The sequence below is a fragment of the Phoxinus phoxinus genome (genome assembly GCF_949152265.1).
Source record: "Phoxinus phoxinus genome assembly, chromosome: 22".
In the NCBI taxonomy this organism is placed as follows: domain Eukaryota; kingdom Metazoa; phylum Chordata; class Actinopteri; order Cypriniformes; family Leuciscidae; genus Phoxinus; species Phoxinus phoxinus.
Genome location: NC_136897.1, coordinates 26,770,798 through 26,788,634, shown reverse-complemented (window position 1 = coordinate 26,788,634; position 17,837 = coordinate 26,770,798). Strand labels below are relative to the sequence as shown.

Sequence of the window (17,837 nt, the reverse complement as noted above, 5' to 3'; positions counted from 1 at the left end):
TCCTTCATTCATGTTTTAGTTGGTTCAGTTATTAATGTTGTTTGAGTTCAGATTCATGCTGACAGGACACCGAAACACTTACTGAAGAGTCTGAAGTAAACAATATCAGTCTTCTCTAAGTGTGTGTGTTTGTGTGCGTGCGTGTGTGTGTGTGTGTGTGTGTTTTCAGCCGTCCACTCCTGCAGTGTGAGGAACGGGGGCTGTGAGCATCTCTGCGTCCAGCAGACGGCGGGCCGGTTCCAGTGCCGCTGCCGACCCGGTCACACACTCCATGAGGACGGGAAACACTGCAAATGTGAGTCTGAGTCACTGATGTTGGACTTTCCCATGAGCACTGAAGATTTCTGACCTTGAAGACACATTTATGATCACAGTTTCACAGCTCTTGTTGACAGTGGGATTTAAGCGAAAGTGAATGAATATGTCGCAATTAAATACGACATGAAAATGTGCCATTTTGTGTTTAGTCTATGCTATTTTGTTAGTATAGAATCTGTCTCCGTTACAAAAAAATATGTGTATTCCTTTAAAACGCATTTATTTGTCATATTCAAAACACATGTGTTTTTGTTTTTCTGTGGAACTCAAAAGTAGAAGTTAAAGTTTTCATCTCTTTCCATGTAACAAGAATATAGTGACGAGGGTTGTGAAGCTTCAAAATGGACAGAAAACACAATAAAAGTAGTAACAAAATTATTTTGCAAGTTTTGGGAAGCGATGCTATAGCTTTTAATGAACAAAATTAAAGTTGTTACTCACAAAACATGCTCCAAGTTTAACGTCATTGATGCCAAATTGATGCCGATTTTTTGTGCTTTAAACAACTTTGTATGAGAAATTTTGAGGACCAATTTATCATATGTCTTCAAGAGAAGCACAAAAATCATATTGTATACTTTTATGAACCAGGCTTTTTTGTCCTTTTGACATTCTGCATGAAGAAAGACAGGTTTATATCAATATAAATGATGACAAGAGTTTGTTTTAATAGTTTGAAGCGATTAGATATGAATGTCTTCTCTCTGAAGCTTGATTGACAGGTCACAGTGGAGCGGTTTGCTGTAAGGTTGAAGCTTTTGTTAAACACCATTTAAAAAAATGATATTCCCAGATGCCTGAAAATCAGTGTGTTAATGACAGAGAATGAACCTGATGTGTAACTGTGCAGGTCAGTTAAAACAATCTTTTCAATGTTTTATTGTTCAAATGTATTTGAAGCCAAGCGCTCTCATCCTTTGAAGTTCCCAAAGAATCACAAGAACTGCTCAAGGAGATTTAGTGGAAATATGATTTTGGTCTTTGGGATGAAGTTGCCCTTTGATTCACTGGATGACATAATATCACAAACTGGTGACTTCAGCACGGACATGTCTTTGTGTCTCGTTCTCGGGTCATCTGAAGGTGAACACAGACGGGTCTGGCTCTGATGAAGGATCATGATTGCAGAATAATTTCTGCCATTCTGTTTCTGTAAAAGTGTAATTGTTGGCTGTGGACAGATGTTTCACTGCAGCTGTTGGAAGGACAGATACAAGTTAAACACACTGAGTGTGTGAGAGTTAGTCAGAGCAGCTGGATGAACACATATGATAAATGATCTCACAAAACACGTCACATTTCACCTCAAAAAAATGAATGATCATTTTGTATGACAATTAAAAGTCATATTTTCTTCTCATGTTGTCGCTAAAATCATATTTTCATGTTCTTTATTCAAATCAGCGTAACTTAAAGGCAGGGCAACAAATAAGTCCTACGACCATGATGTATAAATACTTATTAAAATGCAATGTAAATTATATATATTTTGCATTGTCTTGTTGCTTCAACAAGGAGAATTGTGTTTAATTATCTTTAATGGCACAATGGAAAAAAATATATATGTATTTTTTTAAGGCAAGACACTACAAGCAAAACCACTGGTCAATTTTGAGATTTGGGGCTATTTGGCTTTTCATAATGTGTAGTTTCAGACTCGTGGAATGTAAACATCCAAAATACACTTTTGAGTGTTTATTTTATTGCATAATTTCAATTCTGATAAATATCTTTAAAGGCCGTTTTCTTAATATGATGGGTTTTTTTCTCCCACACATACTTACATACACCAAACATTACACTTTTATTCCTTTTTTTTTTTTTTTTTTTACAGAGAGATTTGTTCATGTAACATTCGTCTTATTTTATACAACATGTTATTCCTAAAAAAAAACTGGTGAAAAATGTATTTTTGGAGTTATGGAGAGATACAAAGAGATATCAAAAATCCTCTCTGTGAAAGCCTGTATCTCTAATAGTGTGTCAACAAGATGAAACAAGAATTTTGAACCCGGCTTTATCCAGTGTTCAGATTTTTGTGCTTGGAATTATGTAAATTAAAAAATGCATGCATATTTAATTAGATAATACCTAATTTGCATATTTAAACATAATATTTTTTACAAAACTTGTAATACAAAAAATGTGTGCAAATCAGTTATTAGTTAAGTATTACTTAAATCTTTTAGTTATGTTTTACCCTATTGTGTCTTGCCTTAATTAGTCTTTTTTGATTTGGGGGTGAAATATGACGGGTTCTGTGAGATTCACCCACTTAGACAGCGTAATAACTGTGGGTAGTAATATCTGTGACGCGATCTGCTCCTGTCTTCAGTGGAGAACCCGTGTGCGGAGCGTAACGGTGGCTGTTCTCAGGAGTGCCTCAGGGATCGAGATCAGGCCCGCTGTGAATGTCGTCCAGGTTATCAGCTGGCTGAAGATGCCAAGACCTGTGAAGGTAACTTTTATTAATGTACTTATAGAACAGACAGAGGATATTACATTACTGTTGCATTGGTCAGATCCACGTCTCCATACTCCAGTGATCATGCTTGTGTTTTCTGTGGTCAGACATCGACGAGTGCCAGACGGGTCAGGCGGACTGTGCTCACGGATGCAGGAACACTAGAGGATCTTTCATGTGTGTTTGTCCCGCTGCCTATGAGCTGGGTGTGGATGGCAAGCAGTGCTATCGTGAGTATGATCTGAGCCTGGCAGAAAACAGCTCATCAAGCCACTTGTTTCTCTCTGTAGCCTCATTCTCTCATTTTTTATGTCATTATTTTATTATAAAGAATTGCAACACAAAACATCTCTCACATATGTGGTAAAATTTTTTAAAAATCCATCAAATCACAGTTTCTCTCCATAGTCTCTTTCAGATGCGGTTGGCTCTTTAGAATAGAATAGAATAGAATAGAATAGAATACAATAGAATGGAATGGAATGGAATAGAATAGAACAGAATAGAATAGAATAGAATAGAATAGAATAGAATAGAATAGAATAGAATAGAACAGAATAGAATAGAATAGAATAGAATGGCTCAAAAATGCGTAGAGAATAGGTATGAAATATATGTAATCGGATAGAATAGTACAGAATAGAATATAATACATATAAAATACAGTAGAATAGAATGGGTATGATATATATAATTCCTGTAGCTAACTGTATATTTAGGTATGTAATGTAGATTTACATCTAAATATGTAAATTTGTAATAGGACAGACAAAACAAAATATACTCAATTATTAATTTATAATAGCAGCTCTGAAATGCATATGGCATAGATAATGATTCCTATTATATATTTTTATTTATCTCAATATTTTTATGCTCATTTTTTATTTATATAATATATTTAGTATATATGATAGTAATATATATATATATATATATATATACACACACACAGGTGAAACTAAAACAATTAGAATATCATGGAAAAGTTCATTTATTTCAGTAATTCAACTTAAAAGGTGAAACTAATATATTATATAGACTCATTACATGCAAAGTGAGATATTTCAAGCCTTTATTTGTTATAATTTTGATGATTATGGCTTACAGCTTATGAAAACCTTTTCACAATATTCTAATTTTGAATTTGGGGTTTTCATAATCTGTAACCCATAATCATCAACATTATAACAAATAAAGGCTTAAAATATCTCACTTTGCATGTAATGAGTCTATATAATATATTAGTTTCACCTTTTAAGTTGAATTACTGAAATAAATGAACTTTTGCACCATATTCAAATCTTTCGAGTTTCACCTGTATATAGAATATGTGCTAGTTTATTTATTTACTAGTGTATGAATATGAATGAAACATGCTTTTAAACATGTCTGTCTGAATGTCGGTCTGTTTTTGTCTGTTAGGTATTGAGATGGAGATCATAAACAGCTGTGATCATAATAACGGTGGTTGTTCTCATCACTGTGAACACTCAACCACTGGACCCGTGTGCAGCTGTAACCGAGGACATCATCTGGACGACGACCACAAGACCTGCGTCGGTCAGCAAACTAGATCTGGCCATTACCTGTTTTACTGCACACGCATGGTAATCCTGTGAGGTAAAGGTGTGTGTTCTGTCTGTCAGATATAGACGAGTGTGCAGACGGCAGCTCGTGTTGTGAGCACGACTGCACGAACTATCCTGGAGGTTATGAGTGTTACTGTACAGCCGGATATCGTCTGAACGCTGATGGATGCAGCTGTGACGGTATGACACTCAAACATATACAGAGATTTCACCGTACAAATATCCACGACAGTGTGTAAGTGTCAGAAATATGTTGTCTGAATGGTTGATCACAGATATAGATGAGTGTGTGGCTGCTAGCGGAGGATGTGATCACACGTGTCAGAATAACGCCGGCTCCTTCCAGTGTTTCTGTAGACGCGGGTATCGTCTCGATGAAGACCGACGCTCCTGTATATGTGAGTCTTCAGTCTGTCACGAACTGGGTTTCTTTTCAGAAGTGCAATTCCAATGCAGAATGATAAACGATTTGTGAGCTAACTGAAGTAACCTAATGCACAGAAACCCGCTTGTATAAGAGAGACTCATCAAATAGGGGAAATATTCTCTCCGATAGAAGGATTTTAAAGAAGAAATGCTTCAAAAAGAGTCATTAGGCCTATAGTTTTAAAAGAAATTTTGAGATGGATAGATTTGATAATTTTTTAATTATATTTATATATATTAAAATTATATATTATTTTATAGATATAATATTTATCAGAACCTATATTATATTATATTATATTATATTATATTATATTATATTATATTATATTATATTATATTATATTATATTTAAGCCTGTTATGTGATTCAAATTTATATTCTAATTAATTACATGATGTGCCAATTCATTTATAAAATTAATCACAAATTAATTGCACATACATTTTGGCTTAGAAATGATAATTTAAAGTCATTATTGTGTTAGAGAAAAGCATTGAATAGACATTATAAAAAGTAGCTTTAGAAAGAAATATTTTGATTCAAAATAGAATTTATTACACATAAACATTTAATTAAATAATTATAAATAAGCAGTAATTAGGAGTTTATTGAGGCAAAAGTCGTAGTTAATAGTGAGAATCGGACCCTAATCTAAAATGTGACCATTTAAAGCTACACTGTGTAATTTTTTAAGTTGATTCTTAGCAAAAAAACACTTTGTTCTTTCAAAATTATATGTGCTCGTTAATGTATAATTACTTCTACCAACTAATCAAGTATTCTCGTAAGTGTAGAATCTGCTATTTATAATACATACGGGTGAGCTGCTCGAATGGCGGAAGCCATGTTGCGCCTCCATCTTGAAAATACATTAGCCAAAGAGGGACACACCTGGAAATTCAAGCTTCGCTTTTCGTGTTTTTACACTCAGCGGCACTGTGACGAGATTACTCGGAGATTACTCTCGACTGCCGTCAGATTTGAAATAATACGGCCACCGTAGGAGTTAAAACGCCCTCGGAATGGGAGGGGCTAGAAAGTAATATTCAGTTAGTAGTCATATACAATTTCACCACTAGATGGGAGAAAATCCTACACAGTGTAGCTTTAAGTCTAATTTAATGCGATATAATGTTATTTAGATCCATATACAGTGCAATTAAAGGAATCTAATTAAGTGTGTGTGTGTGACAGTGCTGGAGGAGTCTGTCAAGGCGTTGAGCAGTGGTGTGGAGAAACCCCGACCTCATCTCACTATCCTTCAGGATTATGATCAGATCCTGGAGCGATTCGACGACTATGAGGACGACGCGGGAGAACTGCGCGCTGAGAGCACTTTAACTGAGAAATTCAGTACGAAAGCCTAGTTGTTCTGTTCTGCACCATTGCTGTGCTTTTATATATTGTAGGATAACATATATCACAATGCAAATTCCAAAGGCAAAATAATTTTTAATGCATGAATATTTTCCTCCTGTGTGCGCAGTTTGCTTGAACGGCTCGTTCGGCTTCGACTGCAGTCTGTCATGTGAGGATTGTGCTAACAGAGGAGTGTGTAACAAACACACAAACGGCTGTGACTGTCCTGACGGATGGACGGGGGTCGTTTGCAACGAGAGTGAGTTTCTCCGAAAGAGCCTCAACACTAACATAATTATCAGTACTGTATTTTCCAGACTATAAGTCGCACTTTTTTTCATTGTTTGACTGGTCCTGCGACTAATAGTCTGGTGCGACTTATATATCAAAATTAATTCATACTCACTGAGATGAACCAAGAGAAAACATTACCGTCTACAGCCGCGGGAGGGCGCTCTAGTTAGCGGAGTTGTTCAAAAGCGACACCGAGGAAGAACTCAATGCATTCAGTGATGAGGAATGAGATCGGGAGCTTGGTGAACTTGCTGACCGGTAACTTGTTGGACTCGCTGGCTAATGTTAGTTTAGCCTATTCAGCCTCACAGGTATATGTTCTTTATGCTATTGTGTCGCTGAATAACTGTTAATGTGTTACGCTAACACACCGGACACCTTCAGCTGTTGTTCTGTGTGCTATTGTGGAGCTGAATAACTGTTAATGTGTTACGCTAACACACCGGACACCTTCAGCTGTTGTTCTGTGTGCTATTGTGTAGCTGAATAACTGTTAATGTGTTACGCTAACACACCGGACACCTTCAGCTGTTGTTCTGTGTGCTGTTGTGTCGCTGAATAACCTTTCCAGATTAAATGTCTGTTCTTGGTCTTGGATTTTGTGAAATAAATTTCTAAATAAATGTGACTTATAGTCCAGTGCGACTTATATATGTTGTTTTCCTCTTCATGACGCATTTTTTGAGTGATGCGACTTATAGTCCGGAAAATACGGTAATAACTTTTAAGATTGCATAATTTCTTGAACAGTGATGATGGAGGGCTGATCATTTAGGTTTCTAAATGTATTACAATCTTTTAGACATAAACGATGGATAATGTACGGAATAATTAACGACGGGCAGTTGAATTATTAGAAAATAATACACACCCGAGGTTGTGATGCGGCCACAACGCTGGAGTCAATTATTCTGCTTATACTGCAGTTAGCAGACCTCGAACATTGTTCAGAGATTGTATATCAAGACATTTGTCAGGGTTTTTGTTCTCAAATTTCTCATCCCACGCCTCAGTTTCCTATTTCCAAAACATAATTTTAGAGCTAGAAACAGAGGCTTGAGCCATTGATAGCAGAGTAATGCAGTTATTAGAGAGAGAGATTAAGTGTGTGTGAATTACCCGAGTCTGTGTGTCTCTCAGTGTTCAGCATCAGCGTCTCCTCTAATAGTGAAACTGTAAGTTGATCTGCTTCAAGAACAGCGCTGTTATTACCTCACTAGTGAGAGATGTCATGCCGCTTTTACGTCTCTGAACTATTTAACTTATAAAATCGTCAGAGCGGCGCTGACAACACGTTTCTGTGCGAGTGTGTGTCCGTACTGTATGTATGTGTGTGTTTGAGTTGGAGAGAGAGCGTGAGAAAGAGAGTGCTTTTCGTACATAATAAAACGTAATTTTGTGTCAAAAAACATGAAAATTATTTGTTGTTTTTATCCTAATTGCAGACCTTAGAACATTTGTCAACCAATCAGATTCAAGCATTCAACAATCTTATAGTATAAACATCAATACATCTCGGATTTAATGCTTTTGGAGACAAAAAGTGCTGAATCATGTCTATCATAAAACAGAAACTGAATATTGATGCTAAACACATAGACCTTTCAAAAGATGTTTAATTTTCAGAGTCCTCAAGGCTGATCATAAATATGTCATTAAAGATGAAAGAAAACAATATTACATTTGAGAGAAATGGACGATTCAGTGGGAATTAATGTGGGCTTGATTACATCGCCAGAAAAGCCCAATTTCACAGGCAGAGAATAAATAATTTTGATCAGATGATGAAAAGACTGATGAATATGCACAATAAACCAGTGATTAAAATGTCTGCACGCCTTTCAAAGGTCATGACCTTTCTCTTGCTGTGTGTGTGTTATCCAGCGTGTGCTGAGGGCTGGTTCGGCAGGAATTGCTCGTTGAGCTGTAAGTGTAAGAACGGCGGTGTGTGTGATCCGGTCACGGGGAGCTGCCGCTGTCCACCAGGGGTCAGTGGAGAGCTGTGTCAGGACGGTCAGTTCACATCAACTATAACATATTCAATATTGTGTGCACCATATGTTTATTTGATGCACTCAATCCAGGTTGTCCTAAGGGTCTCTATGGGAAGTTCTGTAATAAGAAGTGTAACTGTGCTAATAATGGACGGTGTCATCGCAATTATGGCGCGTGTCTGTGTGACCCGGGACTGTACGGAAGGTTCTGCCATCTATGTGAGTCGGAAATTACATTATGCTTTTAAAACAACTCCATTTATGCTGTGCTTTAAAGGGATAGTTCACCCAAAAATGAAAATTCTGTCATCATTTACTCACCCTAAAGTTGTTTCAAACCTGTTTGAGTTTCTTTCTTCTGATGAACACAAAAGAAGATATTTTGAAGAATGTTGGTGACTAGACAGTTGCTGGACCCCATTGACTTCCATAGTATATTTTTTTCCTACTATGGAAGTCAATGGGGTCCAGCAACTGTCTAGTCACCAACATTCTTCTAAATATCTTCTTTTGTGTTCAACAGAAGAAAGAAACTCATACAGGTTTGAAACAACTTTAGGGTGAGTAAATGATGACAGAATTTTCATTTTTGGGTGAACTATCCCTTTAAATGTGCATTAAATTAAACACCAACACATACTGACTTTCTTTATAAAACTTGAGCTCTTGGTTTCTTCCGTGTTCATGCAGCGTGTCCGAAGTGGATGTTCGGTCCAGGCTGTTCTGAAGAGTGTGTGTGTGTCCAGAAGAACACTGTCGAGTGTAACCGTCGTCATGGTGCCTGCGTCTGCAAGCCTGGGTATCGGGGCGAGAGCTGTGAAGACGGTGCGTCTGGCAAACGTCTACAGTGTATTGATACAGGATTGCACTGTACTGAAAAATTTACATCGAAATGCTTTATGAAATACCAGGAAAATAACTAGAAAATGTGCAAACAAAAGTTAAATAAATGTACGTAAAAAATTTTTTTTTTGCATTGAAATGCTTTAAAGAAATACAAGAAAAAGAATTGGAAAATATGCAATTACAAAAATAAATAAATATATATATATATATATATATATATATTTTTTTTTTTTTTTGTTGTTGTTGCATTGAAATGCTTTAAAGAAATACAAGGAAAATAATTGTAAAACATGCAATCTAAAATAAAAAAAATAGAAAAAAATAAAATAATTAAATGGATTTGTTAAAACAAAGCATTTAAATATATTTTTTTTCATTTGCATTGAAAAAGTTTTAAGAAATGCAAGGAAAATAATTGGAAAACAATCTAAAAATAATGAAAAGAAATGAAAAGAAATGAAAAGAGATATGTTAAAACATAGCATTGTAATATTTTTAAACAATTTTTAATTTGCATTGAAATGTGTTAGAGAAATACCAGGAAAAGAGTTGGAAAAAAATGTAAAAATAAAGAAAAGAAAATGGATATGTTAAAACATCTCATTTTAACATTGTTTTACATTTTTAATTTGCATTGAAAAAGTTTTAAAAAGATGTCAATATATGATACGATAGGATCAACATTGCTAGTGTTTCCTTGTAGAGTGTGAATCCGGCTTCTCTGGCTCTGGCTGCGAGAGGAAATGCTCCTGTCCGGATGGAGTGACCTGTGATCATGTGACTGGAGCCTGTCAACCGCTGTGTCCAGCTGGAAAGAGAGGAGACAAATGTGACCAAGGTATGTTAAGTAAAATTATAGCTATATAATATATGTACTGTACGCCAAGGCCATAAGATGCTAGATCATACACTGCAATAAAACTGAATCTGGAAATTGAATGTGATGCAAGACTTTGATTAGAGTTTGATTTCTGTGATAGATTGTGTTGATGGAAGATTTGGGATTGGCTGCTCTCAGTCATGTGACTGTTCTGGGGCATCATGTGACAGGATCACCGGCCAATGCCTGTGTCCTGCTGGAACGTTTGGAAATCGTTGTGAAAAAGGTGAAATTGTTATTCTGACATGTATTATATTGAGCTAAACTCTTTTCTATTGTTTAGTATTTTGAAAACACAAGATGCATTAGTGGCTCATAGACACAAAAATGATCATTTATGAAAATTCTGCAAGTTTGCATGATATTGTGTAACCCTTGAATTATGTTAAATTCTGGGTATGATTATTATGTTTCAGGTCAAATTGACCCTAGTTTGGTTCAGTACAATTAGATTGCTTTAAATGTACTGTATATGGATTTAAATAACATTACATCGCATAAACTACACTTCAATGGTCACATTTGAGATTAGGGTCCGATTCTCACTATTAACTACGACTTTTGCCTCAATAAACTCCTAATTACTGCTTATTTACAATTATTTAAAAAGATATTTATGTGTAATAAATTCTATGTTGAATCAAAATATATCTTTCTAAAACTACTTTTTATAATGTCTATTCAATGCTTTTCTCAGCTAACACAATAATGACTTTAAATGATAATTTCTAAGCCAAAATTGATGTGCGATTAAAACTTCTCAAACATTACCAAAAGGTTCAGACTATATATGAGAATATGATTTTTAATTGATTTTTTACAATATATATATATATATATATATATATATTTTTTTAAGATTGTGATTGTGATTTTATTTTTAAATTAGTTATATTTAAATAATATTTACATTTAATAATATTTAAATATACTATATTTATATTGCTTTCCTGAAGCTCAAATAGTAATGCAAGGCGCTAGTGATGCGAAGATTACGGGTTCGACTCTATTAACGTGTAAACTGATATTACTGTACAGCATCAATGCAATTTCATTTTATTTAGATAAAAGCATCGGCTAAATGCATAAATGTTAATACTCTGACATGAAAAAATACATGCATTTTTTAATAATGTTTAATAATAAAACTCGAGGGTTGCTAACATCAAGATACGCAAAGTTTCCCAACACCTCACTTTGCAGGGATGATCATGAGCCTCAATGAGAAAGTCACATTTTCATGATCTCCATTATTTCCGACAGCTAAAAAATGGTCAAATTGACCCGGAACATGATATAATGATATAATTCTGTGAATTATAAATGTTGATAACACAGTTTGTCTCTGCATCAGAGTGTGTGTCGGGTCGCTGGGGTGTCGGATGTGTGGAAACGTGTCCGTCCTGTGAGAACGGAGGCCGGTGTGACCGGCGTGATGGCGTGTGTGTGTGCGCTCCTGGATTCATCGGCAGGTCGTGTCAGAACAGTGAGTGAGTCTGTCAGGATCTCTGTGCTGTCTCCTGTGTCTGGTGTTTGTCAATCTCTCTGTGTGTAGTGTGTCCCGCGGGCCGCTTCGGTGTGGGCTGTCAGCTCAGATGTGTGTGTGAGAACGGAGGACGTTGTGATCCTGTAACCGGACGCTGCTCATGTCCTCCCGGCTGGACGGGCCACGGCTGCAGGAAGGGTACGTTTCATGTTCTTTATCATTATGTAATTCTAAAAAGCAAATAAAATGTCATTCTTTTGATGGTGAGATGTGTGTGTTGTAGCTTGTGACGCGGGTCGCTGGGGTCTGGACTGTGTGAGTGTGTGTGAGTGTGGAAACAGTGACGGAGTGTGTGACGCTCAGACCGGACACTGTCAGTGTGAGGCGGGTTTCACTGGACCTCGGTGTGACCAGAGTGAGTGTCACATACACACACTTTACAACATGTACAACAATGTAAAAGTGTGCTAAAGACGTCACAGTATACATTGTCCCAACAATATTCATATTATTTCATTGTTCCATTATTGTGTTTTTAAAGAGATAGTTCACCCAAAAAATTAAGATTCTGTCATATTTTAAAGAATGTTGGTAAACAGAAAGTTGATGATATCCATTCATATTAATGTTCATTATTATGCATTGTCCCTTTAAAAAAAAAAATAATAATAATAATTTTTTCCTTTCATAGTATATTTTGCAATGTAAAAAAATGAAGAAAAAAATTTATAAAAGTAAAATGGATCATCATCTAAGGTTAAAATATTTATGAATATATTAGGGAAAATGTAACATTTTTAAAACCTCTTTGACTTCACTTGCTTATTTTTAATGGTTTTGCATTTTGACAAAATACTTTATAAATGAACAGCTATTCCATGTAATTTCTCAATCCATATGTGCCATGTATAATCATTATTTTTAAAATTAGATGGAGATATGATATATGATATGATAAATGTGAATAATTTTTCCTTAAGAGTGGGGCTATTTTAGATGTGTATTTATATTCATTATAAATGTTACAGTATTTATCACGTGATCTATGTCGTACAACTATCCCAGAATGCCTTGCTGGTTCGTTTGGGCCGGGCTGTAAGCATCGCTGCCAGTGTGAAAACCAGGCGTCATGTGACCATGTGGGCGGAGCTTGTACCTGTAAGATTGGCTGGACTGGAACATTCTGTGAAAAACGTACAGTATGATTGTTCAACTTTACATGTATTAATACGTTATCAGATACTGATGATCAGATTTGTGACTAAGTGTGTGTGTGTGTGTGTGTGTTCAGCTTGTCCGCAGGGTTTCTATGGTCTGGATTGTCAGCAGAAGTGTGTGTGTATGAACGGGGGTCTCTGTGATCATGTCCATGGTGAATGTTCCTGCCGGCCTGGCTGGACCGGTCCACACTGTCACCAAAGTGAGCTTTTGTAGCATTTTATCATCACTTCCATCTTCATGCGTTGCTACTGTACCTTTAAGACTTCTGTGTGATGATGATGTCTTCTTCACTTGTGCAATTGATAAAGCCTTGTCAAACAAAGAGGATGTTTCTCTTGCACATCTGTGTAAAACCCTGCATGATTATATATTGTTCTTTTCTGAGCACTTCTGTAATGCTTGTTGTGGTCTGGTGTGTAGCGTGTCCTGCTGGATTGTATGGAGCGAGCTGTTCTCAGACGTGTGTGTGTCACAATAACAGCAGCTGTGATGCTGTGAGCGGTCAGTGTGTGTGCAGCGCAGGGTGGACGGGAGACTCCTGCTCACAGCGTAAGATTCTGACTCCTCATTCATTAAAAAGCTTCACTAGCTGACTCTATACATGTACAATGCTGAAGTATATATACATAGTTCAGTCGTGAAACTCTTCTGAGCAGCTGATTGGTTCTCTCAAAGCTGACGGTTTTGGCCAATTTATTTCCAAATGTATATTTTTTTTTCTTGCCCATCACCTTTCCCAGCACCACCTGCCTAGATCTCCTTACTTTTCCTTGCAAAAAAAATACAGTATTATTGTATATTTTTAAAATTCAAAAGAATAATTTTTTATTTGAATATATTTTAAATCAAAGCTGAATTGTCAGCATCATTACTCCAGTCTTCAGTGTCACATGATCCTCCAGAAATCACTCTAATATGATGATTTGATGCTCAAGAAACATTTCTGATTATTATCAGTTGAAAACAGTTGAATACCTGTGATACATATTTTGCAGGATTTTTTGATTTATAGAAAGTTTAAAAGAACAGCATTTAGTGGAAACATAAATATTTTGCAACATTATAAATGTCTTTACCAACACATTTGAACAATTTAATGCATCCCTGCTGAATAAAAGTGTTATTTTTTTTCACAAAAAAAAGTCTGACCCCTAATATTTAATCAATATTCATTAATGAATGAATGAATTAATTAATTAATTCATGCAACTTTATTAATCCCTAAGGGGAAATTTAGGTTGGGCAATACAATGAAATAATAACATAAAAATGTGAAACTATGTACATAAACATATTCATTAGCATAAAAAGTAAGCAGTAACCACGACTCATAATGCTCACCGATGCCGATATCCTAACGTTGACATAAGTCAGAGTAGAAAGCCAGTGTTGTTCACTTCTCTTTGAGTCGGAGTGATGGGATGGTGTTGTACAGATCCTCAAGTGTTGCGTTGCTGTTTTTGCAGGATGTTCTCCAGGTGTCTTCGGTTTGGGCTGTTCTGAGATGTGTGTGTGTGAGAACGGGGGCTTGTGTGACCCTGCGAGCGGCCGATGCTTCTGTGCCAGCGGCTGGACGGGATCCGCCTGTCAACTGGGTCAGTGACTCTACGCTTCACTTTCTTCATTTACTGTGAGGAGAAACACCAGGACAATATTCAGCCGGTCCGTGGTCGGAGATTTGACACGAGTAAATACTCAAAGCAATATGTAATACACTTTAATTGTGTAGGAAGTGCTGACCGCAGTGCTGACCACACAACACATTTACTGGAGAGGAAACCATTTTGTTTTTACGACTGGAAATGATCAGGATATGTCGCAAGCCGGATTTGAACTTGCATCGTCTGCAACTGCACTACAACGTGTTTAAGCAAAATTGTAGTTTTGATATTGTGGATTGATGTTGCGTTTTGATTTCGATGTTCAGCTCCAGTAATGGATCTCACATGCTGACCGCCACTGGTCAGTGTAAGAGATTTCCAGGCATTACATCATATATTTAGTGTGGTGCTGGTCTTCCAGTGTGTGTTAAGCCGTCACTGCAGACGTTCCTCTCATGTAAGATCTTGGTTTCTTCTCCTCACACCTCATGATAACTGTGTGAACGTGTCCTCATGTTTCTGGACGCAGTGAACTCTTACTGGACGTGACTGATCACATGCAGGTTCATTAATCCTCAGTGCTAAAGACAAAAATAAAGCAAAAAGTCACAATGTGTGTTAAAAATGTAAAGTCACGTATCCCTGTGGTCCCAGAATGCCCAGCGGGTCGGTTCGGGTCAGACTGTCAGGACAGATGTGTGTGTGAGAACGACGGTCAGTGTGACGGACAGACGGGTCGATGTGTTTGTCAGCCGGGCTGGACAGGAGAACGCTGTGAGAACGGTACGGTCATCTGAAGTGTGTGTGACGTACACCGAAGGCTATTTCAGGAAGCGCTTCAAAATGTCCCACATCTATAGAAAAATACTCCAACACACACACTACCCATCAGAAGTTTCAAATAATTATGATAATTGTCTCTTATGCTCACCAAGAATGCATTTATTTAATGAAAAATGCATTAAAAGCAGTACTGTGTATTGTGAAACATCATTCAGAAATCATTGATAATAATTTAGCGGGAAAAATAGCATATTACACTGATTTCTGAAGGATCATGTGACTGAAGACTGCAGTAATGATGCTGGAAATACAGCTTTGCATCATGGAATAAATTACATTTGACCATATATTAATATAGAAAACAGCTATATTAAATTGTAATATTATTTCACTGTTTTTACTGTATTTTTGATCAGTCTTGGTGAGCAAAAGAGACTCTCAAAAACATAAAAAAATAACTTAATTATTCTAAACATTTGAACTGTAGTAGATACAGAGGATTCGGCTCCTGCGAGTGTATTTGAATAAAGACTGACTGTCAGGATATTAGAGTATAATCCTGAGTTCACTAGTCATATTCACACTGAGAGAATGATTGAACATGCCTGTGTGTGTGTGTGTGTGTGTGTGTGTGTGTGTTGTATGTGGTGACCAAATGTCCCTGTATTTAAAATAATGTATTTTTCCACATATAAAAAGATCAGTAGTGTCTGTACAGAAGGGCGAGGGTGTAATGATCTTGATTGTGTGTGTGTGTGTGTGTGTGTTAGCGTGTGTGTCGGGGCGGTTTGGAGCCGGCTGTGAGGGTCTCTGTGAGTGTGAGCACAGCGCCCCCTGTCATCATGTGAGTGGACAGTGTGTGTGTCCTGCGGGATGGAGAGGAAGACGCTGTGAGAAAGGTCCGTTCATCATCATCACATTCTGTTCTATTCTTAAATTATATATATAATATATATTATTTAAATATTTAAGTATTACATTTTACCTTCCTGTATTTTCACTTGAAAGGAAATTAAATGTTTTCATATTTTTTATAATAATTAAATAATAATTAAATATTGTATTAATTATTTTAATAAATATAAATTATTCAGTAATTAATAATTCTTTTTTTAATATTAAATAATTTATTATTAAATACTTGATATATTTTACATTTTACCTTCCAGTATTTTCACTTGAAGAGGAATTTAACTTATAAACATTATTACTTGTATAATATTTTTTCATATTGGTATCACCCGTAGTAAATAATAATTAAATATTTAATTAAATGTTTATTGAATACATAATAAATGTAAGATGAATGATTAAATATGTAATATATATGTGAAACTGGAGCTTGATTTGAAGTCTGTGTGTGTGTGTGTGTGTGTGTGTCAGCGTGTCTGCCGGGCTCATACGGTCAGGACTGTGATCAGATCTGCTCTTGTCCGCCGGGATCCTCCTGTGATCATGTGACCGGAGTCTGCGGATGCTCTGCTGGACACACGGGCCACGGCTGCGAGCTCAGTGAGTCTGAACACATCATATCCATAATCACTGCAGAAGTGCCAGCAATATTCTTTATTAAGACATGATGCAATAAGATACACTAATATAACTACCAGTAATATTCCACAATATATGGCAATGAAACAGAATAAGTCGGCATGAAACAGAAATGGTTTCATTTACATACTAATTGTGATATACTAAATATTACAAATTAAAAAACAAAACTGTCCTGTTGAAAGGTTTGGGTTGCAGGTTTTTTCAGAAACGACACATTAAATTGATCCACAGTGACAGAAATGATTTGTAACATAATAAATATCTTTACTATTTCAAATAAATGCTGTTCTGTTGAACTTTCTATTCATCAAAGAATCCAGATTTTTTTTAGCTCTGTTTCCACAAAAGTGTGAAATGATTTCATATTCTACTTTGATCACAGAAATAAATTACAGTTTACAATATATTCAAATAGAAAACAATTCATAATATTTCACAATATATTTTTTTTACTGTATTTTTGATCAAATAAATGGTGAATACGAGACTTCCTTAAAAGCATTACAAAATCTTACTGACCCCAACCGACCTTTTTGAATGGTAGTGTGTGTATAAGAAGAATAAGAATGAATTGTTCACAGTAACATAATGGGGTCAGTTTGTATTTTATGCCGACTTTATCAATCTACACAAACTAAAGTTGTTCTGCTCATTGATTTATGGCAGCGTTTCGATCTGAGTGTTGTGTGATGTTTCATCAGCATCTTCTGACTGTGTGTCCAACAGTGTGTGTGTCCGGCACGTTCGGCATCAACTGTAACCAGGTGTGTCAGTGTTCAGAGAGAAAGCAGCTGTGCCACCCGGTATCGGGAGTGTGTTACTGCGCGCCCGGCTTCAGCGGACACGCGTGTGATCAGGGTGAGAGAGTATCTGTGGTGTACATCAGGACTGAAGGAGGCTTTATGAGCTGATCAAAACATCAGTCATACAATCATAACACATGGCAAATTCAAATAAATACATTTTAAAGTGAAAATATTTTTTTTATGATGAACCATTTTAGTCTGTGTTTTAGT

The 17,837-nt window shown here is 36.2% G+C and overlaps 1 protein-coding gene across 1 annotated transcript in view; it reads left to right on the top strand.

The window, feature by feature from the left end:
* Nucleotides 1–17,837, top strand: part of megf6b (multiple EGF-like-domains 6b) — a 75,705-nt gene that overhangs the window by 50,292 nt on the left and 7,576 nt on the right. Inside the window, exons 9-32 of the mRNA XM_079597785.1 lie at nucleotides 170–295; nucleotides 2,654–2,776; nucleotides 2,890–3,012; nucleotides 4,208–4,345; nucleotides 4,432–4,554; nucleotides 4,650–4,772; nucleotides 5,998–6,156; nucleotides 6,290–6,421; nucleotides 8,341–8,469; nucleotides 8,541–8,669; nucleotides 9,141–9,275; nucleotides 10,000–10,134; nucleotides 10,277–10,402; nucleotides 11,531–11,662; nucleotides 11,732–11,860; nucleotides 11,946–12,077; nucleotides 12,728–12,856; nucleotides 12,954–13,082; nucleotides 13,304–13,432; nucleotides 14,350–14,478; nucleotides 15,139–15,267; nucleotides 16,038–16,166; nucleotides 16,651–16,779; nucleotides 17,548–17,679. Coding sequence (XP_079453911.1) covers nucleotides 170–295; nucleotides 2,654–2,776; nucleotides 2,890–3,012; nucleotides 4,208–4,345; nucleotides 4,432–4,554; nucleotides 4,650–4,772; nucleotides 5,998–6,156; nucleotides 6,290–6,421; nucleotides 8,341–8,469; nucleotides 8,541–8,669; nucleotides 9,141–9,275; nucleotides 10,000–10,134; nucleotides 10,277–10,402; nucleotides 11,531–11,662; nucleotides 11,732–11,860; nucleotides 11,946–12,077; nucleotides 12,728–12,856; nucleotides 12,954–13,082; nucleotides 13,304–13,432; nucleotides 14,350–14,478; nucleotides 15,139–15,267; nucleotides 16,038–16,166; nucleotides 16,651–16,779; nucleotides 17,548–17,679 — 3,129 coding nt within the window. The remainder of the gene's footprint in view (nucleotides 1–169; nucleotides 296–2,653; nucleotides 2,777–2,889; nucleotides 3,013–4,207; nucleotides 4,346–4,431; nucleotides 4,555–4,649; nucleotides 4,773–5,997; nucleotides 6,157–6,289; nucleotides 6,422–8,340; nucleotides 8,470–8,540; nucleotides 8,670–9,140; nucleotides 9,276–9,999; nucleotides 10,135–10,276; nucleotides 10,403–11,530; nucleotides 11,663–11,731; nucleotides 11,861–11,945; nucleotides 12,078–12,727; nucleotides 12,857–12,953; nucleotides 13,083–13,303; nucleotides 13,433–14,349; nucleotides 14,479–15,138; nucleotides 15,268–16,037; nucleotides 16,167–16,650; nucleotides 16,780–17,547; nucleotides 17,680–17,837) is intronic.